This window comes from Hirundo rustica, chromosome 22, assembly GCF_015227805.2.
Source record: "Hirundo rustica isolate bHirRus1 chromosome 22, bHirRus1.pri.v3, whole genome shotgun sequence".
NCBI lineage: Eukaryota > Metazoa > Chordata > Aves > Passeriformes > Hirundinidae > Hirundo > Hirundo rustica.
In genome coordinates, this window is record NC_053471.1 from 1,560,265 (window position 1) to 1,586,627 (window position 26,363).

Below are 26,363 nucleotides of genomic sequence, written 5' to 3' on the forward strand. Positions count from 1 at the left end.
CCGGCCGCCCCACGGTTTCACACGTCGCCCTCGCTGCCTCCCGCAGCTCTGCTTCACCCCAGCGCAGCGCAGACTCCGGGGGGGGGGGACTCTGGGGATCCACAGGTGCCCTCTGCTGAGAATCACCTCAACAATGGGTTTTGGTGGGAATCAGACGGTTGGATGCTCACCTCGAGGCTGGGAGCTCTCTAAAGCACCTGGGGTTTTGTGCCTTTTTGTGCCGTTCCCTCTCCCCTGGGCGTTGGGATTTTGGGATTTGTTCATCCTGAAGGCAATAGAAGGCTCGAGGATGAGGTTTGGAGGGTGTCTCAGAGGAGGGATGGGTGCAGAGCTGGGGTACCTGACCCTGCCAGTGAGCTGGTTGTCCCAGTGCTGTGCCTTTGGGGTGGCTGCTGTCCCCATAAAATCATTCCCTGTATAAAGAAGGAGGATGGGATTTTTTTTTCCCCCTTGCCCACGAGGAAGCAGCATCACCTCCCAAGGGTCACCGGTGAGTGTTTGCTTCAGCTCTGGGTGTGCCTGTGGCTTTGCAGTGTGGGTTTTGGGGGTCGTATTTAAATCAGGAGAATCGGCCCCTCTTGCTGCAATGACCTTTTCTGGTTTTCTCTTTCTGTGTCGCCTGTAGCTGTAAAGTTTCCTTTGCCATGGGAAGTTCGTGCCGGGCTGGGGTGCACAGGAGTCCTGCAGGTGCTCGTGCCCCCCATGTTCAGCCTCTTGGGGGGGGGTTCCTTTCAATTGTTAAAATCATTAAACCTCCTCAGGACACAGATATGATATAGCTCGTGTTTAAAAAGCCAAGCTAGAGGCCTGTGGCCTTCCCTGCTCATTAAATGAGAGTTTTTGTTGTGGTTTTTAATCCTTCCTTTGTACAAGGCAGGAGAACGAGGGGTGTGGGCAGTGAGAGCGTGTGGAGTAGGAAGGAGCTGGAGTCGAAACATCAGCCCCAGCGCAGCGGGCACAGCACCGGGGAATCCTGGAAAGGAAACCTGCAAAGGGTGTGAATCCCTTGGGAAAGGTGACTTGGTTCCCATTGCAGGTCCTTACAACCCTCTCTGGCCACGTGCTCATTGACAGCCGTGGAGCTGCGCCAAATCCCAAGCACTGCAGTGGGCAGAAAGAACGCGTTTTAGGGCACGAACAACACGTTTTAGGGCATGAACAATGGATTTTAGGGCACGAACAACACTTTTTAGGGCATGAACAATGGGGTTTAGGGCACGAACAATGGGGTTTAGGGCATGAACAACACGTTTTAGGGCAAAACCAACACGTTTTAGGGCATGAACAACAGGTTTTAGGGCACTATCAATGTGTTTTAGGGCACTATCAACGTGTTTTAGGGCACAAACAATGGGTTTTAGGGCAGAAACAACGCATTTTAGGGCACAAACAATGGGTTTTAGGGCAGAAACAACGCATTTTAGGGCACAAACAACCTGTTTTAGGGCACGAACAACGCGTTTTAGGGTGAGCTGCCCTGTGCCAAGCTACCAGGAGGTCGCCAAAGGCACGCCTGGGTGCTGATGTGGTGCTGGTTTGAAGGCACTGCTTATTTCCCCAAGGGCTGGACTGGGAGCCGAGGGCTGATGCTCACCCTCAGCTCTCCTGCTCCACAGAGGCTCCCCAGGAGCCCAAGCCCTGCCAGATTCTTCCCCAGCACTTGCTTGGTTAAAAGGCTTTAAGAAAATATTCTTCCCCTGGGACTAACCCAAATTCCAGGCCGGGAAGTGGCAGGAGGTGAAGGTGGGATGCCATAGGGCTGGTGTGCAGGCTGCTCGCTGGCTTGGGGGGACCCAGCAGCCTTTTTACAGCTGTTAAGGGCTGAATTCCTGCTGTTTTCAGTCTCCTTACAAGGACGGTGAAGGGATGGGGTCGGTCCTGCTGCGGGGGTTTGTGTCACCTCCTTTAGGGGCGGCTGCAGGATGCTCTGCTCCAGACCCCGCCTGTGGGATAGGGACTCTGGCCACGGATCCCACCCCAACCCGCGGCTTCGGGGCCTCGGTTCCTGCTCGTTTTCCCTCTCTCCTCGAGCTCTCCACGCTGCTGCCGCTTATGCAAGCGCCGGGAGCCTTGTGTAACAGAGCCGCGGGCGGGGCACTGCCGCGGGGTGGGGCGAGGCCCCGCCGGCAGCCGCACCCCGGAGCATCCCAATCCGTGCTCTCCCTCCGGGGCATCCCAATCCGTGCTCTCCCTCCGGAGCATCCCAACGCGGGCTCTCCCTCCGGAGCATCCCGATCCGTGCTCTCCCTCCGGGGCATCCCAATCCGTGCTCTCCCTCCGGAGCATCCCAATCCGTGCTCTCCCTCCGGAGCATCCCAATCCGTGCTCTCCCTCCGGGGCATCCCAATCCGTGCTCTCCCTCCGGGGCATCCCAATCCGTGCTCTCCCTCTGGAGCATCCCGATCCGTGCTCTCCCTCCGGATCGCTCCCCAGGTGCCCGTTTTTCCCGGCGTTCAGGGCTGTAGGATGGATGCTCTGGGCTCTCGTTGGCTAGAGCCAGGGAAGGGTGTGGCACAGCTCCCGGCTTCCCAGCGGGGAATCAAACTGGGAATGTTGATACACCTGGAATGGGCTGACAGGGATCCGTGCCGGGCAGGGGTGGTGGGATGGGATCCATGGGATGGGATGGGATGGGATCCATGGGATGGGATGGGATGGGATGGGATGGGATGGGATGGGATGGGATGGGATGGGATGGGATGGGATGGGATGGGATGGGATGGGATGGGATGGGATAGGATGGGATGGGATGGGATGGGGGCAGCTCCCCAGTCTCCCTGAAAGGGCTGTCCCGGAGGGTTTGTGCTGAGCCACAGCCCCCAGAGCTCAGCCTCCCCTGCCTCCCGAGGTGCAAAGTGATTTCTGTACCAAACCCTATTTTTCTGCTGCTCGTGGGGTCCCCCCGAGCTCCCTCCTCGTTCCTGCTTCCCAGCACCCGCTGCCGATCTGGGCCCCAACCTGTTGCTATGGAAACTGGTTATGGATGCTGAGGATGCTGCCGGGGTCTCATCCTGATCCTGCCTTCTCCCTTCGCTCATCCTGCAGTGCAGGGATGGTGCTTCAGCCCGGGATGAGGCTGGGATCAACCCGCCGTGGGGGGTTAAACCCAGCTGTAAGGTGTTCCCATTTGGCTGGATCCAGTGGGAATAACCCAAGGGCAGCTTTCCTAAGGCACCTCCTCCGAACCCAGCCATCCCTGGCAGTTTTCCACCCCTCTGGGGATGTTGTGGGCTGCTGTGGCTTGGAAAGGGCTGGGACTGGACTGCACCCAGGTGGGAACTGAGTCTCGTCCCAGCTCCACCGGCACCCCCTGCCCTCCGCTGTGCTGCCCCAGAACGAGGCCTCACCCCGCCCCGGGCGTGCTCTGCTCTGTCGGCTTCCCTTGCCTGTGACCGACGGGAATCGGTGCTTCATGTTTAAAACCATGCTAAGCTGAGAATATACTAATTAATTAGAACTGGCTGGAAAATCCCAAGTGCTTCCTCGCCGCGGCATCAGCAAGAACCTCCTCTGTGTGTGTGTGTGTGTGTGTGTTTCCTCCTAAAGCACACATTTTAAAAAACACTTGCAACACTTCCAAGGTCCCCAGGCCTGGCTTTTGCGGGACACTGGTGTGTCCAGCCCTCGTGGAATCATCAGGAATTCGGGGGGCTTGACGGGGCTGCTGAGGGCTGAGCCCCACCACGTGTCTCTTAGTCACAGAGTATTTATTTCCATTTGAGCAGGTTTGGAGCAAAAATGGGAAACAGGAGTTGTGGAAGGAGTGGGGGGGGGGACACAAACAGGCTGCACCGGCTGCCCGGGCTGAGTCAGAGCTGGATCAGCCCCATCTCCACACCCGTGACTCACCGCCGGGTATTTCGGAGTGCTGTGTCACATGGGCCCGTTTGGGGATTTATTTTTGTGGTTTGGTTATTTTCCTTTATTTTCTTTCATTTCCCCCCCCCCCCCACCCCAACCCCGAGAAGGGGCTGATGCTTCGAGTCATGCACACAAAGCTCCGGGGACTCTGGGATGTTCCCACTTTGCTCGTCTTTGCCCGTGGGAAAGGGGGAGCAGGGTGGGATCCTTGCAGAGGGAAGGGCTCGTGCAGGTGTCACACTTACCTCTGCAAAAATGATATCTATATTATTGTATATATTATATAATACCATATACATTACATAATATCATATAGCATTATATAATGTATTACTATATATATTAATAATTGAGGTAGCATGGAGAGGAGCCCAATATTCTTCATATTCCTTCATGTTCCTGGTGTTGCATCACCAACAGGAATTCACCGGGGCAATTGCTACCACAGGCACATCCTGCTGAAACTCAGGGGAGGAATTGTCTTGGAAAAATCTGTGGCAGGGGATCTTCTTCCAAAGCCAGCGAGGCTGGGGACTGGGGCAGCCCTGGGAAGGCAGTGGCCATTCTCACCTGCCCACCGAGGATCTGAAAATACCCAAATGTGAGGCAGCACAGACATCCCAACCTCCCCCCCAAAATACAATCCCTCTCCCAAACACTGACTGTTTCTCTGGGAGGGCTTTGGCCAGGTTGCAGAGCCTGGTGCTGTTCTCAGGTTTGGGTTTTACCTGAGCATCTGCTGCTGCTGGAACTTCTCTCGGTTTTGGTTTGTTTTTTTTTTTTTTGGGTGAGGTGTCTCCCACTTGTTATTGTCATGCAACAGTTTGACACCTGGAGCGGCGTGTAAATGAAGATGTCTGATGTTTCCCTCCTAAGTGGGAAGGGCTGTTTAGAACATCCTATAACTCCAGGCAACATGAAAATGAGGAGCCTGGGGAGGCAGGAAGCTCCGCTCCCGGGCTCCCCGGGGCAGCGGCAGCAGCAGGGATTTAGGGATTTCCTCGCAGAATATTCCCAAGGTAAGGAATTCCACATCATGGGAGCGTCCTTGGACCCCTCCGTACAATTCCTGATGAGCCCAGGAAGGATGCTGAGCCTGGGGCAGCCTTTCCCTGTCTTCTGGAGATGTTTGGCTTCGGGTAGGACACACGGAATTCCTGCTCGTGCTCAGCACAGGTCTGGGCAGTTGAGTGGCTTGACCAGATTTGGGGAACGTTCCCCTGTTCCCCGTGGGGTCCCGGGACACCAGCAGGGCTCAGAGACAACCCTGCTGTGCCCTGCCTTTCCCCAGGCTTGCTGCCTCTGTGGATTCGCCCGTTTGAGGATTTTGGAGGTGCCAATGAGAGTCCAAATGTCCTGCCGGAGTGAATCAGCCGGGAGCACAGAGCCTCAGTGGCCTCTAGTGGCTGTGGGACAAAGATCCCAGGGAAGGGGGACATGCAGCCCCCCAACAAGCAACACTGGGGCCCCATCCCACCAGGAACCACTCTTCCCATGGGGAGACCCAGAGGTAAAGCTCCCAAAAAAGCTCCAAGGCCGTGACTGATGGGGGAGCATCCAGCAGGATGGTGCTGCATCCCAAATCCCTCTTGGCCGGCCCCATTCCCTGGCAGGGATGGATTGGATGGAGAGATTTTTGGGCATTCATTGGGTTTTTCTCATTCCTGTGTTAAAAAGCAGGGGAACCCCCCCCCCCACCAAGTTTTTAAGGAGGGTAACATTTCTTTCACGTCTTTTTCAATTTTTCGTTTTCCCAAAGAGTATTTTCTGTCAAATGCCACAGTACAGAACACGAACCCCAGCGGTGGAAACAGCCGAGCAAATGGATCAAAAAGGGTTTGATACTGTTAAAGTGACCATTTTTGTGTCTTCTCCACCAAAGGTCACTAAAGCTGCTTCCTTCTGAGCAGTTGTGATTTCCCAACAAGGCAAGAGGGAAGAACTGACCCATTTTATCCCCCAAACCCATGGCATTTGGGGGCAGGACGGAGAATCCCCTTCTGCAGCCCATGCTGCCCTTCCTCTCTCCCCCCTCCACGATAAATAAATTACTTTAGGAGTGCTGGCCTAGTTTAACATGCCCTAGTTTTGATGGAGGAGGGGAAAGAAAAAAGAAAAAAGAAAAAAAAAAAAAAAAAGAGAGAGAGAGAATCTTTATTTTGGGCAGTTGCTTCATGGACGTCCTTTTGGGAAGAGCTTTGGGGGACTCACCCACTCCCCCTGCCCTGCTCTGCCCTGGCTGCAACACACTGCCCTCAAGTTTGGTTTGTTTTTCGGAGTTCCTGTCTAGGTGATGTGGGAAATGAACAGTGGGGACGCTGATCCAGCCCCAAAATCCTTGTCCATTGCTCTGAGCGCCCCCCAGGACTGGCATCCTGCTGGGGGGGGCTTCCAGGGGCCGATGCCTTAAATCCTGTGGAAGCCGAGCAGCTTTAGAGGGGAATAAAGGAACACCCAGGTTCTGCGTGTGAGCGGTCAGGGTCGGCTTTGCTGCAGGAGCAGCTGCGTTAGCACCTTCCCCCAGCGCCAAAAATCCCTGGGAAAACGGGATTAAAGCGTGTGCTTGGGCATGGCAGTGGGATTTCACAAATGCTCTGGGTGTCACTGAGGACCTTTGCACCTCTCTCGTCCACCTCTTCCAAAGGTGCCGAGTTTCCTCCGCTAAATAAACCTCAGAGAGCTCTTTTCTATACATTTTATTTTTTTCCTCTCTTTTTTTTTTATTTTTTTTTCCCCACCCCTGCCAAAACAAGCAGCCCATATGGGCAGGGTTGGGTGGGGATTTTTGCGGTTTCCATGGGGATTTGGCTCTGGAGCTGCTGGGTGCTGGCTCCTGGGGTTTGGTTTTTTGTTTTTTTTTGTTTTTTTTTTTCCCTCTGATCCCTGTAACCGGAGCGTGGTGATGGCACCAGGCTCCCTTCCGAGCTCCGGCATCTCCCAGCCAAGGTCACCGGGGAGACCGTAGGCAGCCGCCGCCTGCGTTGGGCCATCTGTTAAATAATGTATGCAATAAACTCCTGCCCCGGGGCCAGCTTAATCCTTAAATCCTCCTTCAGAATACCATCTCCCGGCCGTGCGGGATGCCCGGCTTGGTCTCTCGGGCGCATCTTTCCCCACCCATCCCTCTGGAATCCCTCTCCCCTCCATCCCGCACCCTCCCGTGCGCCGGCTCGCCGGGCTCTCCTGCTCCATTATTTATGCGCCGTGCATGAAAAATGCATATAAAAGAGCGGTTTATAATTTAGCAGAATCTCCTCTTCTTTCAGCCTCCCTTCCCCCTCTGGCTTCAGGCCTTCTCTGGTTCATTGCCGGCCTCTCCCGGGCTTCCAGGTGTTTTTTGGGGGGGATCCCGGGGCTGTGCCTGCGCCCCATCCTCGGAGCCCCCATGGATGGATCGGGGTTTCAGGGTGGTTTGAGCGCTCAGAGCTCTTTTGATGTATGGAATGAAGTGGGAAATTGGGTTTGGCAGACCCATAAGTCAGGGTTTTAAGCAAAAAAAGGGGAGTTTTGGTAAACTTAATGAACCCAACGCTGCTTCCAGCCCATGGTTTTGTGTCTAACGAGCTCCCAAGCGCTGAGTCCCCAGCACATGTGGGATGCTTTGCTCCTTGGGCTGTGTCTGCTCTCCCAGAGCCCTGGCCTTGCCCCCAGATGCTGACTGGGGCAAAACCCATGAGTTTGGGAGAAAAAAAACCCTCCCTTCGTGCTCTGGAGGTGCAGCAGGTCCCCCAGCATAGAAAATCCTGGGGCCAAAACCGTGTGTGCTGAGTCCAACCCAGACAGCAGCGACCTCGGAGCTGAACTTGCTGGGGGAAAAACATGAAAATAATTGGGGATTTCTCAAGGGAGCAATTTAGCAAAGCTCCTCATCATCCCCTGGATGTGGGAGAGGCCGAGTGGGTTTAAAATGGAGCAATAAATAGCAAAGGTGGCAGGGAGGGGAGTGTTGTGCAGCTTTCACACCCCAAAAATGGGATACCAGCTCCTTGTGCCACCCCAAATTAATCCATCTGCCCCCCAGGACATCCTGCACAAATCCCAGCTCAGCAGCATCCTGCTTTTACAACAATGTGTGATTTTCTTGGCAATAAAAACCCACCCCTGGACCCGTTTCCCATCCATGATAATATTCCTGTTGCCCGGGCACAAAGGTTGGCTGGTGCCCTCGGTGGCATGGGCAGAAGGGATAATGGCATTTTTTGACACCAGGGTTTGGGTTTTGGGGGGAAGAGAGGCAACACTAGAACGAAAATTCCCATTTCCCAAAGCTTTTCCCGCCAGCGAAGGGGAAGCCACCTTTTATTCCCCATCCCCAACAGCCACTCTCAGGAACCAACGTTGAATTTTTCCATTAAATCTGCGCCCCTGAAGCGTTCTCCCATCAAACAAACAAACAAAAAAATCCCGCAAATAAATATGAATTACAATTAGTTATTCAGCACGAACAGGGGTCTGTGGCACAGAGTGGGGAGGTTTTTTCCTGAGTTATTTTGGGATTGTTTGGGTGGTCAGGGAGGGATGCTCACGGCGCTGGGCCCCGGCAGCCCGTGGGAAAACACGGCAGATCCGCATTTATAATTTTTTTTTTTTTTTTTTCCGTTTTGTTTCATTTTCCTTTTTATTCGGACATTGCAGAAATAGCCCTGTGTAGTGGATAAAAGTGCAACATACACAATATTTAAGAAAAGGAGGAAAGAAAAACCTGCCTTGAGGTCTGTCAGTCAATCGCAAACAGAAACAAGAACCAAGCCTGGGCGCCAGAGGCGCTTTTTGTTCCCCTGCCCCCCCCCCCCCCCACTTTTTTTTTTCCCCTTTTGTTTTTATGCACATCATGCAAAATAGTTAAAAAGAAAGATTAGAAAAGAGAAGTCAGAGAAAACCCCTCGAGAGATCGACCGAGCCCTAGAAAGAGCAGAAAGCTCTGAGTGCTGCTCATCTCAGGGAGGGAATCGCTGCCCTCCAGCATCTCCAAGTGTTTGGCACTCTTGTGATTACATTGAATAATTTCTTTTATATATATGTTTTAATACAGTCTATTAAAGAGAGGAAACTGCCACAATATAAGGAAAGAAAAAAACAACAAAAAAAAAAACCCCAAACAAACCCCAAGATCACCCACACTACAGACTGCATGGTAGTTAGAAAAGCTGAGCGTCCCCCCCACCCCCCATACATATAAAATCTGTCCCTTTGCTCACAGCAACCAAGTACAAGCTTTAAAAAATAAACCAGCAATTCTTCCTTCAGGCCTTTCCTTTATAAAAGTTTTGGTTTTCCCCCCTCGAGAACCTTAAACCGTGACTAAAATTAAATATATATATATATATATCTATTTTATATAATTTCCCAACATCCAAAGACATCAACATAAAAAAAAAAAGAAGAAAAAAAAAAAAAAAAGAAGAAAAAGAAGAAGAGAGAAACTCATACAGAAGGGGATAGCGTGGTACATCCAAGTGCACGGATTCATTTTTGCAAGGTTAAATAATGTAAACAAGGTGCCCGCCGGGAACAACCCTGACCGGAGGGAGACCCCAGCAGGGGCTGTTCCCCCCTCCATCTCCCGCTGCCCCCTTTTCCTCTTACCCCCCCGATCTAGCGCGGCACACGCTTCATCAGCCCGACGAAAAGCGATCCCGAGTAATTCACAGCCGCGCCGTGACTCCTCCGTCCATCCCTCGGAGTCGGGGCTTTGAAGCAGGTGATTTTTTTCCCGATTACATAGATATACATAATTTTTTTTTTTTTTTAATTTATTATCATTTTTGACCTCGTGGCTGGGCTCTGGCTCGCTCGCCGCCTTCCCTTCCGCGTGTCTCCGGACGGCGCTCCCGGAGCTCGGGCGGGCGCGGCGGTGTCGGGAGATGTTATTTTTTGCCGATCACCTGTGCCATTGTAAACCGACCCCACCCCGGGCTTCAGCCCAGCGTCCCCAGGGAGGCTTTAAACACCGGGAGGGGCCTTTTCGGAGAGGTTTTGCAGCACATCGTCAATTCTATCATCTTCAATGACCACTAGAAAGGAGAAAGAAACAGAAGCGCCATGAATTTTTCTGCCGCCGTGCTCCCCTCGCCCAAGGTCACCCTGGGAGGGGTTGGAGGGGTCCCACATCCCCGGTGTGGCCGCCGGCAAAGCCGCACGGTGCCCGACACGCCGCAGGGGAGCTGGAGCACCGTGTCCCGTCCCCAGCATCGCCCGCCCCGGCACCGCTGCCCTGTCCCTGGGGACACCCGGCAAAGGGCATTGTCCCCAGGGAAGGTCCCCTCACCTCTGTGCCCTGCGAGGGTCCCCAGGGAGGGATGCGCTGCCCCCGAGGAAGGTCCCTGCTGCCCCACACCCGGTGGAGTGCCCAGGGCACAATGTCCTGTCCCCGGGGAAGATCCCGGCTGCCCAACACGCTGGTGACAGTCCTTGGGACGTGACGCCTGACATCCCGCAGGGACTCTGGTGCATCGCGCCCCGTCCCCGCGGACGCTTCCCGGTGCCCTGCATCCCCGGAAGATGCTCGGTGCCCCATCCCTGGGGAAGATCCACGGGCCACGATGCCCAACGTCCCCCAGGGAGCCCGGTGCACCGTACCCCGTCCCTGGGGACCGTCCCCGATGCCCTGCATCCCGGGAGAAGGTGCTCGGGACGCGATGCCCGACATCCTCAGGGAGCCCGGTCACCGTGCCCCGTCCCTGAGGACGCTCCCCGGTGTCCTGCATCCTCGGGGAAGGTCCCCGGTGCACGATGCCCGACACCCCGCGGGATACCCGCCGCATCCCTGGCAGCACCCTGCGCGCCCCGCTCCCTCCGGCACCCACCTCTCTTGCTGCGGCCGATCTGCCCCAGCTTGGGCGGCCGCTTGCCCTGCCCGCCGGCCAGGAGCCCGTCGCCGCCGCGGAGGCGAACGGGGAAGGGCAGCTGCCCCACGGCCGCGTCCCCCGCCAGCTGCCCCTCGCCGTAGGGCGGCCCCTCCGACATGGGGGCGGCGGGGGGGGACCCGCCGCCGCCGCCGCCCCCCGACAGCCTCCCGGGGCGCGGGGCCCGCGGGCCCGGGGCAGCGGCGCAGCGGGCGCGGGGCAGCCGCCCCGTCACATCCCGGCCCGGCCGGCGCTGCTCGCGGCTCCGCGGCTGCGGCGGCGGCTCCGGCGGCGGCGGCGATAGAGGAGCGGGAGGCGGGACCGGGAGGGGCGGGGCGGGACCGGTTCGGCCCCCGGCACCGGCGACGGCACCGCCCCGGGCGAGCCGATCCCGCACCCCAGGGGATCCGCGGGACTGCCCCGCAGCTTGGCCCTCAGCGTCTCCGGGGAGAGGGGAGCATCCTCAAGGAGCCCGGACCTACCCCGCAGGCTCCCCGCGGAGCGCGGAGCTGTCCCGGAGAGTCCTCGGGGTGTCCCACAGCATCCCCGGAGATCCCAGAGCCGCCCAGTAGACACCGTGAGGAGCCCGGAGCTGCCCCGCTTCATCCTCAGTATTCCCCAGCCTGCCCCTCAGTATCTCTGGGGAGTTCAGAGCTGCCCTACAAGGATGCTCGGGGAGCTTAGGCGGCCCCACAGCACTTTTGGGGAGCCCAGAGCTGCCCCACAGCCGCATCTGGGGAGCCTACAGTACCCCACAGACACGCTTAGGGGGTTCAGAGTGGGCCCCCTCCAGCCACTGCTGGGAAGTGTGGAACTAAGCCCTCCACACCCCTGGGGAGCCCAGCAGGAGTTCCCAGGAGCACTGGGCACAGCCCCACCTGTGCCCTGCAGAGCCCAGAGCCATCTGGGGGCCTCTGGCACTTGGAGGGGGGCTGCAGCGTGGGGGGCCTGGGTGTGCTTGGCTGTGGACCCCCAGGACCACTCCCTGCCCCTTTCCTGGGGCACTGCAGGAGGACTTGTGAGGCACCGTGAGCTCTCCATGGGGTTTTCTGTGCAGAGCTGCCACAACAACGGGGGTCACTGGGGTTATTGCCCGGCACAGTGAGTGATGGGAAGGTTGGGGATAACATTTTGGGACAGACCACAGCTGCGTCGGCGTGTTCAGGCATTTGTGGTGCATTTCCCACAAAGTGGAGCAGGAGGACAGCAGCAACAGCAGCAAGGAACCTGTTTGTGCAAGGCTGAGTTACGGGATTTCTCTGGAATCGGGAGCCTGGCTCATTTTGGGGCCGAGCAGAATGGGGGCACACGGGAAGGACAGAGTACCTGGTGGTGCCAAGGCTGGGATGCGCTGTCCCGGGGCTGCTCCCATCCCCAAAACCCTCGTTTGCTGAAATCCTCAGCCCCCAGAGCTGCACGAGCCCCTCTCCCCTGCACCCCCGCCCACCCCCGAGCTGTCAGCTCCTTACATAAGGTTGCGGCTACACCCGAGATATCACAGGGAAAGCTTGGAAACAGGAGGCGAAGGGTAGTGGGGAAGCACAGCCCCTCCAAGATGTATTTTTAGGCTTTGCCTGATGCTCCATTCCTGGGTAAAACACCGAGGCTCGAGGCCGTGCCCTGCGGATTGACCTCGCCGCTGTGCCCCATGAGGGGATGAGGCTTTTTGGGGTGGTAGGTGCCCTGGAGAGGAGGGACACCTCTTCCAGCAGACGGGATTCTGTCGTTTCAATCCGTATTCTGGGTTTTCGGGCTGCGCTGTGGCTTTTTGAGCTGTGTTCTGGCTGTTCCCTCTGGGATTCTCTTTTGCTGGCTGCCTTGCCCTGCAGGCAGCCACTGCCATCTACAGCTGGTGGGATGCGGCCCTTTGCCGGCACTGGGGTAACCAGGGACCTGCTCCTCAAAATCCAGCCGTGGATTTGTGCCTCACAGCCAGAATGGCCTTTGGACACTGCCTGGCTGCTCTGGTCAATGTTTAATGAGGAAACAACGCATCGTTTTCACTGTTAAATTCAGGGGGTTTTCGGGAATGTTTGTTTTTAAATGTGCCAGGGGGATGTGAATGGCTCTGCCTGCCCGCAGGCATCGGATGGAGCAAAGGTGCCCAGGGGCTGCCTCACTCCTGGGGTTTTCAGCTCTTCCTACCTGAGGCTCCCTCATTCGTTTCTCTAATTGCCCTCCCCAGCAAACGTGAATTGCAGAGGCACTTTGGGTCCATTAATCCTCTTGGGTGCCAACGGGATTTATGACAAAATGGGGGTGTCAGGGAAGGGAATTTTCCTTTTTTGTGTCAGTTTGGGGGTTTGGCACCACCTGTGTCATGAGGGGACAGCAGTGACTGTCACATCCAGGGCAGGGGGGGACAGCTTCTCCCCTTCAGCCAACCTCCACCATGGCTTGGGAGGATCCAGGCTCACCGTGTCCACCTCAGGGAGGACAAACCTCATCATTCCCACGGAATAATCCGACACAGACACACTTTTTATCTTACTTTATTACTTCACACCCTGTTTGCTATCCCAAGCCAAGCCAAGCACAGCCATCAGCCACAGCATTCTCACATCCCCATCCTCACATCCTGGTGTGACAAAGCCATTTCAGGGGGAATTACAGAATTACCCGTGTTCACACCCCCTGGTACAAGCTCCCCAACAGCCCCTCCTGGTCTGTTAGGCCTTGCAGCCCTTTGGCAGCCTCACAGGAATTCTGCAGCCTCTCAGAACCCTTAATACATTTTATTTTCGTTTTCCCCATGTTTTTGTCAGCTGGGTAAGGGGTTGCAGTCTCTGTAACCCTGACACAAACCCTGGGAGTTCAAACCTTAACAGAAGAGCTTCGAGCTGCATCTCCCTCCTGAGCACCTCACCCTTTGTAAGGAATCATCTCCCACAAAAACACCTTTGAGCACAGCGTGAGCCCTGACCAGAGGGCAGAGTCACCTTTTCAGACTCAGCTTTGTCCCCCTGCTGAAGCACCCGCTACCTCAAGCTCCCTCCCCTTCCCCAAAATCCACTACCCAAGCAGCGAGGCGACAAAACCCCTTTGGCCAGTGGCAGCGTTAAATCCAAGATCTCCCCCCAAGAAAAATCACCAAAAATTAACTGTTGTACAAGGGGACCACCCTGGTGATGCCCTGCCTGCAGATCGGGCACTTTTTGGGCTTGGGAAGAGCCTGGTAGCACTCGTGGCAGGAGCAGACGTGGCCACACTCCAGGAAAACGCAGGATTTGGTGCTGCTCAAGCAGACCACGCAGGCGTTTTTGAGAATCTCGCCCCCCTCCGCGTTCATCAGGCGCTCCTGGGCCTGCCGGAATTCCTCCTGCATCTGCCTGAGGTGCTGCCTCTCGCGGCGGTGCCGGTATTGCTTCCGCAGCAGGAAGAAGAGGACGGCGCAGGTGGCAAAGCCGGAAACCACGGTCAGGATTTTCCAAAACCGGACGCTGGACTCTTGTTTCTGGAGCAAGGACTCGAAATCCAGGCAGCTCAGGTAGTAGGGCATGCCCTGCTTCGGGGGCTGCAGCTTGATGGTGGCGTTGTCCAGGACCAGCTCTCCCACCCCGGTCAGGGCCGTACCCACCTTCAGCATCTGCTCCGTCTCCTGGATTCCCTTGGGACGCTCCCCGCTGATGTAGTGGCCGATGACGTCCGTGAAGGACTGGACAGAGGGGTGGAATTTCTCGTACACCGTCTCCAGGCTGAGCTCAGCGGCCTCCAGAGGCTTCATCACCCGCACGGTGACGCCGGCGCCGTCCTCGGCAGGGACCAGGTCGAAGGGCGTGGTGTTGGTTCTCTGGTGGATGATCTTCTCGTAGTCGTTCCTGGGGAGGGAGAAGAACTGACTTCCCCTGCCACAGCCTGGCATGAGCTGGTTTTGGGGAGTGCCAGATGGGACGTGGCCTGAGTGGTGTTTCTTTGTTCTCTGGAGAACACCTTTCCCCTCGTGGCACTGTCCAGGTGTGCAAGAGGGCACTCCAACCTCACCTCGGTGCTCCACAAGCAGTGGGGGCCTCCCCCATCCCCACCTAATTCCTCCTCACATGCCTGTGGCATTCCCAGCTATCATAAACTACCCTGTAAGGAGAAGCACCATGTGCCACACGTCCCAATTTGAAAAATGTTACCAAATGCTCATCAAACAGCATCACTGGACTCTGTTTCAGCAGTTCTGGGACCCTCCCTGGGTCCCCTGGGTGTGGGGATCAGCCAAATCCAATTAATTTCTGTTCTGCAAGTGGGATTCTTTTGGAAACGCCATCCCCTGGCCACCTGTGTAACAAGGTGGGGCTGATCAATGTGGGGTGCTCTTCTCCTTCAGCCTCTCAGTGAAAGCCCTAAATGAGCCAAGCACGCCCCATTATGGCAGCTCTCACTGTGGGGGCTACGCTGACACACTTGTCACCCCGACCATGCCTGAGGCCATTTCAGGGTGCCAGCCCCCCCCGAGGGCACACCCCAGGTGTTTGAGGGTACCAGGCACATACCAGAGGTGGGTGGTTCTGTTCCACACCATCTTGTGCTCCTGCAGCGTCAGCCTCTGAACCACCCCCTTGCAGTTCTCCACAAACTGACTGCTCAGGGTCTCCTTCACCGACCGCACCACACCTGGAACGGGAATCCAAGGGGCAGGTGAGGTGATCCTTAAACAGACCTTGGACAAGGGCTTGGAGTGACAGCACCAGGTGCAATGGCTTCATACTGACAGGTATGGGCTGCTGGGAAGAAATCCTTCCCTGTGAGGGTGGGCAGGCCCTGGCACAGGGTGCCCAGAGCAGCTGTGGCTGTCCCTGGATCCCTGGCACTGCCCAAGGCCAGGCTGGATGGGGTTTGGAGCAGCCTGGGACAGTGGAAGGTGTCCCTGCCCATGGCAGGGAGTGGCACTGGATAAGCTTTAAGGTCTCTTTCAACCAAAAGCATTCTAGAATTCTAAGAAGGGAGGCAAAAGGGCTGAGAGCCCATGTCTTCTGCTGTCAGCAGTCTGTGGCTGCTCGGCACAGGGGGATATGACCTGATGGACACAGGAGAAGGGGCTGGGGATGAAATCCCGCAGTGAGGAGCAGCTGTGGGGCAGGATGTGCCCCCTCACCCCTCTTTGGGGCACTGCTTCAGGTCCTGTTTGAAAGGAATGAGGGATTTTGTCTTTACAAATGAACTGTGGGTCCGCTGGTAGATACCAATAGATACTGAGAGATAAAAGAAATAATATTGTTATAAATACATATTACACTGTTGGCTCTTCGCAAATATTAAGACGAATGCTGTACGTATAATGTTAAAATAACTCTGCCTTTATTTCTGCTATTAATAAATACTTAAACATGGTAGTAGTAATAACTGGTATAAGTAAACTGTCTGTTTAGTCAGGACAACACGCAGTAAACGTGTGAGGAAGACCCTGCTATTAATATGCCAACTATCAGCACCTGCTGTCTGAAGAAAGCATGGCCCAAACTAAAAGTGATAAAAAGAATGGATTAAAACTGCACCCAAGAAACTTGTGTGCTCTAAAGAGGCAGACCCAAGGAATGCCCATGCAAAACAGCTCCTAGAGTATTGAAATTAGTTTGAAGAAAAATATGAAGATGCATAATAGTCTATGAACACTGTGAAAAGTGAATATTGTATGGCTCTACGCAAGATATTTACTATATGCACTATGTTGTATTGATTAGTAGTGAATATTGATTAATATCTTGATAGTATGGAAAATGTAGTTTGTAGTTAAAATGTAGTTTTTGTAGGTAAAACAGAAATTATGTATTTTTTTAAAGAGAGGAAGGGGATACTCGCAAAGAGATAGCAGCCACAGGAAACGTAAATCTTTCAGAGAAAAAGAATTTATTACTTCCTTATCAGAAGAGACCAACTTCTCCTGCCTCGCTCAGCCCTGAAGACGCCGTAGAGATTAAGGGGGAAAAAGTGACTCTGACCAGAGAGAATCCTTTGTTTGAATGGATTTTATGCACCATGTATGAGATGTATGAATATTTAACAGGCTATTGCTTTTAAGGGTTAATCCTCTGTTAACGGGGGTCCTTTTTCGGAGCTTATTTGCTGGGAAAAGTACCCAGACTTTGTTTTTATTGTCTCGTATTGTCCTAATCCTAACTGTCCAAATTTTTATTACTCTAACTCTATTGCTATTTTTATAACCATTTTATTGCTATTGAAGTTTTAAACATTTCAAAACAAGTGATTGGCGTTTTTCACAAACGTGCAACAGGCTGATGTAACAGAAAAGATATTTAAGAGGTATCTCCAAAGATAACAATGTACTCTCAGCTAAATGCCAAGCACCCGGCCATTTCAACCCTTCGCTTTATCTCTGTCTCCTATTGTCTTTTTATTAAACCTTCCAAATTCTACTCTAAAAGTAAATCCCGTTTTTCACAATGGGAAGAACCATAAATTCCATAGGAAGTCCACTGACTGACGCAAGGAAAAGGAAAGAGGAGGTGGGGTTGTACATTAGAAGCGGGGATTAGGCGTTTCAGGAACTCTGTACCTCTCAAATACCTCAGCCAATGGGGAAAGAGAGAGGGAAATGCGGCCGGGAATTAAGGATAAAACGGAGACTGCGTCCTCTACCAATTTGAGAGACCCTATGGGAAAAGCCCACATTCTCCTCCTTTATTCGAATAAAGTCATAAGACTCCTCTGTGTCCTTTTTGGACATAAACCTCCGGTATTTGTGCATTAATCTTCCTGGCACGACCCTACCTTCTATGACCGCATAGGGCACGCAGCGCCCGGGAGCCTCCAGCAGCACGGCCCGCAGGTCCCCGTCCAGCCGGACTCTCCTGGCGCCCTGCGCGGAGCAAACAGAGGCCGCGGCTCAGCCGGAGCGACCAGGCCGCGCCCCGGGGGTCGGGCCCATGCGTTGCCCCCGCCGCCCCCCCTCGCACCCACCTCGAGCCCGCGGGCCACGCGGGCCTTCTGCCGGTAGACGGAGTAGAGCAGGGCGGTGATGGCGGTGCTGGCGGCCAGCAGCACGGCCTGTGAGGCCGAAGGCCGCCCGCCGCCCTCCATGGCCGCCGGGCCCGCCGTTACCGCGGCAACCGCCCGCCGCGCTGGCGCACGGTGATGACGTCACGAGAGGCGCCGTGGCAGCCGCAGCGCCGCCATGGAGACGTGGGGGGGGGATCCGCCAAGGCCGGGCGGGGGCGCGGGGGAGTCCGCAAAGCCTTGTTGGGGTGCGGCGTTAATACAAATTACCCCCCAAGAGAGGCTGCGGGGCAGGGGAGGCGGGGCAAGTCCCGGCCCCACGGAGCTTTAGGGGAATAAATCCCTTCCTTAGGGCTTTGGGGGGGCGGGACAGGTCGCAGCCTCGCCACCTCTTTTCCCCACCTCTATCCTGGGGTCTTGGGGGGGACATCAAGCTCCAGCCTCAGCGGTATCTGAGGGGGGTTTAGCACAAATCCCGGCCATCCCTTAGGATCTTGGCAGCTGGCCCCAAATCCTAATGCCCCCGGGTGTGGGATGGGGGAGCATGCCCCGTGCCTCCCCTCCCACCGTGGGAATTGGGGGCAACCCAAATCTCACCCTCCTGCTAAGAGAGACCAAAGCCTGTCCCCCGTGTCTAGGGGGGGATATCTCCCCGAATCCCACCCTAGGAAAGGGGTTACAACCCCTCACTGGACTGTGAGGCACCATGTACCCCCTCAGTGTGAGGGCTCAGCCTCAGGACTCAGCCCCCAGCCCCCCTTTGCAGGGTCTTCTTCCCCCACCCCAAGAAGAGCCACGGCAGGGTGGCAGTGGCAGGGACACAAGATACCCCACCACCCCCCCATCTCCTTACCATCGCTTATTCTGAGAAAGCAGCAAAAGGGGAAGAAAAAAATAGCAATTTTTCGTAAATTATTGATCTTCAGGCCCTCGGTGCTAATTTGGAGTGGGGGAGGAGGGTACAGGCAAGTTCTGCTCTCCAGTGGGGTCCAAGGGGCCAAATCCCCGTCACTGTTCCCCTGACGTGGGTGGCACAGCTGCCCCCCCCCAGCTCTATATCTAAAATATCCAGTTGCCATGACTACACGGAGCAGCTCTCCCCAGCCCTCGGTGCCGCAGGAAAGCACTGTGGACCCCGCAGCCCCCCCTCCTTGGCTTGCCTCTCGAGGGGTAAATGCCGTGTAAACCCCCCAAACTGCCTCAGTGCCGAGCTTCACTCTGTCGTCCACCGGCGTCCGGGCGAGACACAGGCGCTGTCACACCGCAGAAAACACACATGAATTTTATTATTATGGCCGCTGCGGAGGAGGCACCAGAGCAGGTTCATGTGCGGGGCCGGAGGTGGGGGGAGATCCCTGGGGTGCAAACCCATCCACACCACGGGTCATCCGGCCAAGGGAGCCGCTGTCTCGTCCAGATGGATCCCCGAGGAGGGTCCAGCAGCGGTCTGGGGCGCAGGGAGGGCACCTCACGCCCGGTGACCGCCGGCGCTCAGCACACGGCGGGCCGAGGCCCGCGCAGGCTGCACCCCCTCATGTCGCTGGCCAGCCGCAGCACGGCCGCTCGCTCGGGGTCCCCCAAGGGCGTCCCGGCGCCGAAGGCCTCCTCCTCCTCCTCCTCCAGGATGGAGCTGAGCCGAGGGGCGCAGCGGGCCCGCTCGGCCGGCGGGCGGTAGGGACACTTGGCGTTGAGCAGCCTGCGCAGGGGCACCAAGGGCACGATGGCGTCGCCCAGGAGCTGCTGCTGCACGTGGCGGAAATCGCTCTGTCTCTTGAGGCGCTTGAACTCGTTGAAGGCGGAGGCCGAGGTCTGGTAGAGCAGCAGGGCCATGGCGCGCGCCTTGTCGGCCTTGGAGACCAGCACGGCGTGGCAGCGCAGCACCACGGCCTTGTTCTTCACCTGGTGCCGGTACACCCAGGCGAACACCTTGGGGTGCCGGCGGTCGGCGGCGCAGTAGGTGATGCGGTGCAGCAGGTACGCGTGGCCCGGCCGGCGAGCCCCCTTCTCGCAGGGCGTCATGCGGATGCCGTGGGGGCCCAGCGTCAGCTTCATCTTGGCCCCGCCGGCTCCCGCCTCGCTCTTGGCCCAGATCTTGCCCACCGCCTCCTCGGTGCAGCCCTCGCCCTTGGCGTGCAGGGTGACGGCGTTGCCCAGGTACCGCACCGTGTACGTCGGGTCCTCCTTGTTGAGCTCCACTTTCTGGCGCTTCCCGCGGAAGACGCTGCCCAGGCGCTCCAGCGGACACTCGGGCAGCAGGTCCGGGCAGGAGCGGAGGAAGCCGGCCAGCAGCGCCGCGTAGCTCAGCCCCGGCCCCAGGCTCTTGCCTTTGCACTTACGTTCATTTTCCACCAGCACGAACTTGCTCCGGCGCCAGGGCAGCATCTCGGCTCCTCTCCGCTAATCCCGGCCTCGCTCGCAAGCAGCGGGACCACCACCCCCCCCCGCCCCCCCAAACCCCACCAAGCCGCGAAGCCGGTTTTGGGGGGGGGGTGTTCCCCGCACCCCCGCCGCGCAGGGGGTGAAGCCCCTACCCCGCCGTATCCGATCCGGCTGCCCGGGGAGGATGCGGAGCCGAGGAGCCGCCGCGATCCGGGTGCCGCCTGCGCCTGATGCTGCGGGAGCGACGGCGGCGGCTGCGGGGACGCGGCTCTCCGTGGGCTGCTCCACCTCCCCGAGCACGCGGGGAGCCGCCGGTGAACGGCCCCCGCCGGTGAACGGCCCCCGCCGGTGAACGGCCCCCGCCGGCTCCGTGCGCGGTCGCCCCGTGCCCCGGCAGCGATGGGGAATCCGAGCCTCCCATCCCCAGCGCAGCAGCCCGAAACCCACCGGCGCGAGGGGGAATTCCCTGATTTCCCACCCGGGGAGGGGGATGATTTTGGGAGGGTCAGATGATGGTGGCTTCTCACACTGGAACGACAAAAAGGTGGGGTTCCCCCTCTGCCCTCCCCGAATCAGTGCATTGCACAAAGGGTGTGTGCCAGGATTTGCAGATGCTGCAGGTTTGCTGGCATTTTTTCCTCCAAACCTCCCATTTGCCCCTGTTATTTCTGAGCCAGTCGGACCTCCTCGCTGCTCATCTCCTTTTGGGCTGAGCTGGCTTTTAACCTGTTGCTTTTATCTCTGGCCAAGGCCCTAGGACAGCTTCCCTCCTGGAGTAATGGAATGTTATTTCCCCATGGCACAGCTCAGGGGGGATTTCTGGGGAGCACTGCCAGGTTTCAGCCCTGCAGTGGGGTCTGAGGCTGCTCAGGATTCATTGCCTTTGCCTCAAACCCTGATTTCCCTTTTTCATTTTTTTTTTTTTTTTTACCATCTGGATATAAAGCAGGGAGACCCCCAGGCTTGGGGATGTTCTGTTTGCTTTGGGATTGAAAAATGGGGAGAAGAAAGCAGTAAAATAACACCGTGTGTCCCCGCTTTTAGTCCATTTGGGGAAGAAAATCAGAGTGGGGTGTTGCAGGGAACAGGAAGCCATTTCCCAGCAGCTTCCCAGATTTTCTGCAGTTTGAACGAAGCAAACACAACCTTAAAATAGCAGCTTCACAGGCAGACAGCACCAGCCACACTCTCTCACTGCCACGGCCTTGACAGCCTCATAGGTTTTTGCAGCCAAAATAATAAAAAATGCATGAATTTTTTTGTTTTTCAGCTTTTCTGGTGCAAACATGGGCTGTGTGGTTTACTCCTGGTTTTGGGGAGATGGCAATTAAGGAATTAGTGCTAATGAGGAAGATTTCTATCCATGATAGCCTCCGTCTTTCATAATTTCTATCCTTGCCCTCATTGACTGAGGTGAGGACTGTGTTTACTTGCTTGGTGTTTATATTGAGAGGACAGGTGTGAACCCACCCTGAAAGCTTCTTTATTTACAGATCCCACATTATTGGGGTCGGGAGTGGAGGGGTTGTGGTGTCCCTCTACACTGTGCCACCCACAAATTACCCTAGGTCTGGTCTTCATCTCCCAGATTTTGGGGAGGGACAAAGGAGACTCTGCACCTCATTTGATATAGGGGAAAACCACCCTGGATTTGCACTTGAAAGCTGAAAAAGGGTTGTGGGCTGGTTCAGGGCTGCCAATTCCTCCTCTCACACCCTGCCCTGACAGTTCATCGGGTCCCAGAGTGAACAGGCACCCACACACTGTGAGGATGGCGGGTTTCCTGGTTATCCCTTGGATAATACCGAGCTCAGCATCCCAGCTTTGGTTTCCTGGGGTGCCTGTGGTGGTCTCACTGTCTCCATGCTCTGTTTCGGCTCCTGGAGTTTCAGCCCCAACCAGAAGCCACTGCCAATTTGGACGCTGCTTCCCAGCCTGTTGTGGCTCCTCAGCAGAGACCCAGCAACAAGATTTGCTGGCAAAACCAGCAGGTGAGGTCAAAATCCAACAAAGTGGACAAAAATCCCAGTGATAAATCCCTGGGGGCTGTGACACCCGTTCTTGCAGCTAGAAAATGGGGCAGGAAGCTCCTTAGGCAAGGGGAAAAATAGAGAAATCTGTAATTAAAAAGCAATTTGACGGTCACCCAGGAGCCCTTTGTCTTGTGTGGACTGATTCCCGTGGAAGCAGCAGCCAAACTGAATTTGGGCTCCAGCATGGGGGCGCCTCAAACTGGACTTTTGACCACCTGTGTCTTCAGCCAGCTTCCCCCTGCTATCTGTAGTTAGAAGACCTGGGAAAATGTGATATATACAGATATAATTTTTTATGCTTTCAAGCATATTAATTTATTTCTTTTGATCTCACTGATCAGAAGCCGTTGTTCCTTCCCCCCCAGGAATGATTTAATGACATTTTCCTGCAGAGCCACAGAACCAGTTTTGAACTGAGGATGAAAAAAACCTCCGGGACGGCAGTGGAAAAAATGCTCAGCTGGGACAGAGAAAGGAGGAAGTAAATAACGAAAGCAGGAGAAATTGGGGAAAAAAAAAAAAAAAAAAAAGAAATGAGGCAGCAGGCAAGGGGAGGATCTGGAAATCCCTGAGCACGATGCTTTGGGGGCCAGGGCTGCCCCTGAGGATGCTTCCCGGAGTTCAGCTGCGTGCCGGGGCGTTATCCCGGAGTCCCAGCCTATTTTCCAGGCGAGGAAATATTTAACCGCGGCGTCAGCGGGCAGGGCAGACGGGTGCAGGAATGGAGGGAGGCGGGCAGCACCCGGTCCCCGCTGTCGCCCCGAGCCAGCCCCAGGGTGATCATCTCCAACTCCTGCTGCGCCGCAGCTGGGAAGCCAAAAACTGCGCCTATTGTCCCTACAGCCACTTCCCGGTGGGAGCCGCGCTGCTCACCACCGGCGGGGAGATCTTCTCGGGTAAGATGGGGACATGAGATTTCCCCCCCGCTTTGGGGATTTTGGGGAGCCCCCAGCAAGCCTTGGGTCGTGTGTGAGGGTGTAGAGGGGTCATTGCGGGGTGCTGGTGTTGTGTGTCCTTCCTCCCCCGCTTCCTCTTGGCAGCTGCCGAAACGGACCGAGCCAAAGATCGCAGCGGATGGGAAAATAAATAAGAGGAAGCGGGGGGGGGGGGGAAAATGGCTTTTCTTTGTAAATTCCCTAAGGAGAAATGAGCCGGTGGGGTTCGGGGTGGCTGATGCTGGGGGTTGTCCCTGCAGGGTGCAACGTGGAGAACGCCTGCTACAGCCTGGGGGTGTGCGCTGAGCGCACCGCCATCCAAAAAGCCATCTCCGAGGGGCACACCAGCTTCAAGGCCATGGCCATCACCAGGTGAGGGTGCTCCGAGAGCTGGAACGGGGAGGGACGGGAAGGGGAACCAGCAGGAAAAGCCTCGCTGCTCCTCAAGGACAGATCCTTTTGCCTGTGGCCCGTCTTTTGGTGAGGGGAATAAAGTTTTTCACGGTGTTTTTGGGGGAATTGGGGGGCCAGTCTGTTGTGGTTCTGTATTTATCGCGGCATGAAGGTCTTCTGCTGGTGTTCTCCCCTCCTCTGACTTCAGGACTGAGCTCTGTGCCTTTTTCCTTTGGCAGTGACATGGGGGACCACTTCATCACGCCCTGTGGCGCCTGCAGACAAGTGATGAGAGAGGTGACAGCTTGTTTGGGGGCTCTGCGGCTCATTCCCTGACCCCAGGCATCTCCCCCTAAAACACCTGGAGGTGCCAAGGAGGGTGCAATCCCCCATCCTCAGCCCCAGGGCTGGCTCCAGGCTCCTCAAATTGCTTGATCTGCTGGGAAGGGGGTATTCCAACCCTTGGTGGATGTTCAGTGGGAATCCATTAGCTTGCCCTTCCCAGGGGCGTTTATTCCTCCAGGTGAAGGGTTTTGCCCTCGAGTCCTTGCTTTGGCTCTGGAAGCCTGAGAAATGGGGGTTTTCCTGCAAAAGCTGAGCTTCCCACAGATCCTGTCGGGCTCTCGTCTCCCTCCTCTGCAGGAATCCCAGCACCCACAGCCCGTTTTTGGGTTGTTAATATTTAATGGCTTGCGGGGCTCTGCTCGAGGGTCAGATGCAGCAGGTGGGGTGAAAACACAGGATCTGAGCCCAAAATATCCTCTAGAGGAAGCAATGCTGATAAGCCAGCATTACACACAATAGAGGGGGATGATCCCTGTGAAACTCAATAAAAAAAGGGGTATATGAGAAATTCGGGGAAGAAATGCAGGTTCTTCCCTTCTTCTCCCTCATCATGGTCTTCTTTCTCCTCCTCCAGTTTGGGACAGACTGGGATGTCTACTTGACCAAAGCAGATGGCACCTATATTGTGAAGAGGCTGGAGGAGCTTCTACCACTCTCCTTTGGTCCTGAGGACCTGAAGAAGGTCTGAGCAGCATGGCCACCACTGGCCTTTGCCCTTAGGCACAGGGGACAATGGTTTTTCCCCAGTTTCCTCAGCCTTTAAGCAACTTTTCGGGAACAGCATAGTGGGAAATGTGTTTATACATTTAAGTTGCTCGTTCCTCTGGCTCATCTTCTGATTCAATGTTGATTTGCAGACTCCAGCTCCACCTTGCCCCAAGGAGATGTCAAAATCAAATCATAGAAATTCCCTGTTATTAGTAAAAAAAGCGTCCAGACATCCCTGTAGGCAAGGCAGGACATGGGTTTGATGCACAGCTCAAACAGGCTTTGGTACAGAAACCACTCCTGAAGAATGCAAAATCATTGCTTGAGAAAGTGCTGGATCCTTCAGCTCTGAAGAGAAGCAAAAGCAAGCAGGAAAAGGTCCATCAGACCCAGAAGTAATTAGTGAGCCAATCCAGATTAGGTGGATTGCTGGAACAGGATGGTTATCGCCCTGAGTGTGTCCTTTGCTCGTTTCTCCCCAGCTTGTTTTCCTTGCTTTTATTCTCTTTGGGGTGAAGAAGAGGACAAGGAGTTTTTGAGAACATCTGGAGGGTTTTGTGCTTTCAGGGTAATGCCATTTGTTGATCACACTATTGATTTATAATACAATGACAAATGACTTTGTTACATTTCCCAGCCAGTGCTGGGTTGAGCATTTCTGTCATGCCCAAGTGAAATAAAAGCAGCTCTGGTTTATCTCCTGTAGTTGTAGCAAGAGATGAAACACAGGGAGTGGGGTCTTGGGGCTGTCCTGAGCCCAGGCAGGGCTGGGGGTGCTGGATGTGACCTGGGAACCTCGTGAGGTTCAACAAAGCCGAGTGCAGGGTGCTGCACCTGGCTCAGGGCATCCCCAGGATCCATACTGGCTGGAAGATGGAGAACACTCCTGCTGGGATGGACTCGGAGATGGAGGAGAGGCTGGATGTGCCTTGGCTGTGGGCTGATCCCACAGCACGGGCAGCAGGGGAGGGAGGGATTCTGGCACAGGGTGCCCAGAGAAGCTGTGCTGCTCCATCCCTGGAAGTGTCCAAGGCCAGGTTTGGATGGGGCTTGGAGCAAGCTGGGATAGAGGAGGGTGTCCCAGCCCATGGAAGGGGTGGAACAAGATGGACTTTGAGGTCCCCCCCAGCCCAAACTGGTCTGTGATTCTGTGATTTGATGATTCAACACACTGGGCTGTGCCCTGGCTGTTCCCAGGGCAGTGCCCTGTACTCCATGCCAAGGCACTCCCAGCTGTGTCCTCCATGCCCTGCATTGCACAAGGCTGCATCCTGCTCTGCGCCTGTTCCATGACCCATTCCATGACCCATTCCATGCCCTGCTTGATGCCCCACTCCACGTCCCCTTCCATATCCTGCTTCATGCCTTGCTCCATGTTCCATTCCACATCCCCTCTACGTCCCCTTCCATGCCCTGTTCAGTACCCCACTCCACGCCTGCTCCATGGCTTGCTCCATGCACCATTCCATGCCCCGCTCCTATGCCCTGCTCCCTGCCCGTCTCCATGCCCCATTCCATGCACATTTCCATGCTTCGCTCTGTGCCCCATTCCCTGCCCCGCTCCGTGCCCCATTCCCAGCTCCATTCCCATTCCCAGTCCCATTCCCAGTCCCAGCCCCATTCCCACCCCCATTCCCATTCCCTGCGCCGCTCTGTGCCCCATTCCCAGCCCCATTCCCTGACCCGCTCCATGCCCCATTCCCCGTCCCATTCCCTGCCCCATTCCCATTCCCATTCCCATTCCCTGACCTGCTCCGTGCCCCATTCCCAGCTCTATTCCCTGCCCCATTCCCACTCCCTGCCCTGCTGCATGCCCCATTCCCATTCCCACTCCCTGACGCGCTCCGTGCCCCATTCCCAGCCCCATTCCCATTCTCTGCCCTGCTCCGTGCCCCATTCATTGTCCATTCCCATTCCCTGCC

At 56.0% G+C, this 26,363-nt stretch overlaps 4 protein-coding genes across 4 annotated transcripts; 1 reads left to right on the top strand and 3 right to left on the bottom strand.

Moving 5' to 3' along the window:
- Window positions 1-8,458: 8,458 nt before the first annotated feature.
- On the bottom strand, window positions 8,459-10,987 carry CAMK2N1 (calcium/calmodulin dependent protein kinase II inhibitor 1). The gene is made up of 2 exons (XM_040084539.2): window positions 10,668-10,987; window positions 8,459-9,875 (listed from the first exon to the last, which is right to left on the bottom strand). Exons 1-2 carry the CDS (start codon window positions 10,825-10,827, stop codon window positions 9,805-9,807), a joined length of 231 nt encoding a protein of 76 aa, XP_039940473.1. The 5' UTR covers window positions 10,828-10,987; the 3' UTR covers window positions 8,459-9,804.
- A 2,195-nt stretch (window positions 10,988-13,182) lies between these two features.
- On the bottom strand, window positions 13,183-17,747 carry MUL1 (mitochondrial E3 ubiquitin protein ligase 1). The gene is made up of 4 exons (XM_040084851.1): window positions 17,613-17,747; window positions 17,424-17,511; window positions 15,188-15,308; window positions 13,183-14,524 (listed from the first exon to the last, which is right to left on the bottom strand). The coding sequence occupies exons 1-4, from the start codon at window positions 17,730-17,732 to the stop codon at window positions 13,804-13,806; spliced, it is 1,050 nt and encodes a 349-aa protein (XP_039940785.1). The 5' UTR covers window positions 17,733-17,747; the 3' UTR covers window positions 13,183-13,803.
- A 1,168-nt stretch (window positions 17,748-18,915) lies between these two features.
- On the bottom strand, window positions 18,916-20,166 carry FAM43B (family with sequence similarity 43 member B). Its single transcript, XM_040084636.1, has one exon. The coding sequence runs from the start codon at window positions 20,028-20,030 to the stop codon at window positions 19,140-19,142; it is 891 nt and encodes a 296-aa protein (XP_039940570.1). The 5' UTR covers window positions 20,031-20,166; the 3' UTR covers window positions 18,916-19,139.
- A 2,451-nt stretch (window positions 20,167-22,617) lies between these two features.
- CDA (cytidine deaminase) lies at window positions 22,618-25,081 on the top strand. Its single transcript, XM_040084637.1, has 4 exons — window positions 22,618-22,956; window positions 23,256-23,367; window positions 23,628-23,685; window positions 24,308-25,081. Exons 1-4 carry the CDS (start codon window positions 22,782-22,784, stop codon window positions 24,419-24,421), a joined length of 459 nt encoding a protein of 152 aa, XP_039940571.1. The 5' UTR covers window positions 22,618-22,781; the 3' UTR covers window positions 24,422-25,081.
- The last annotated feature ends 1,282 nt before the right edge of the window (window positions 25,082-26,363 follow it).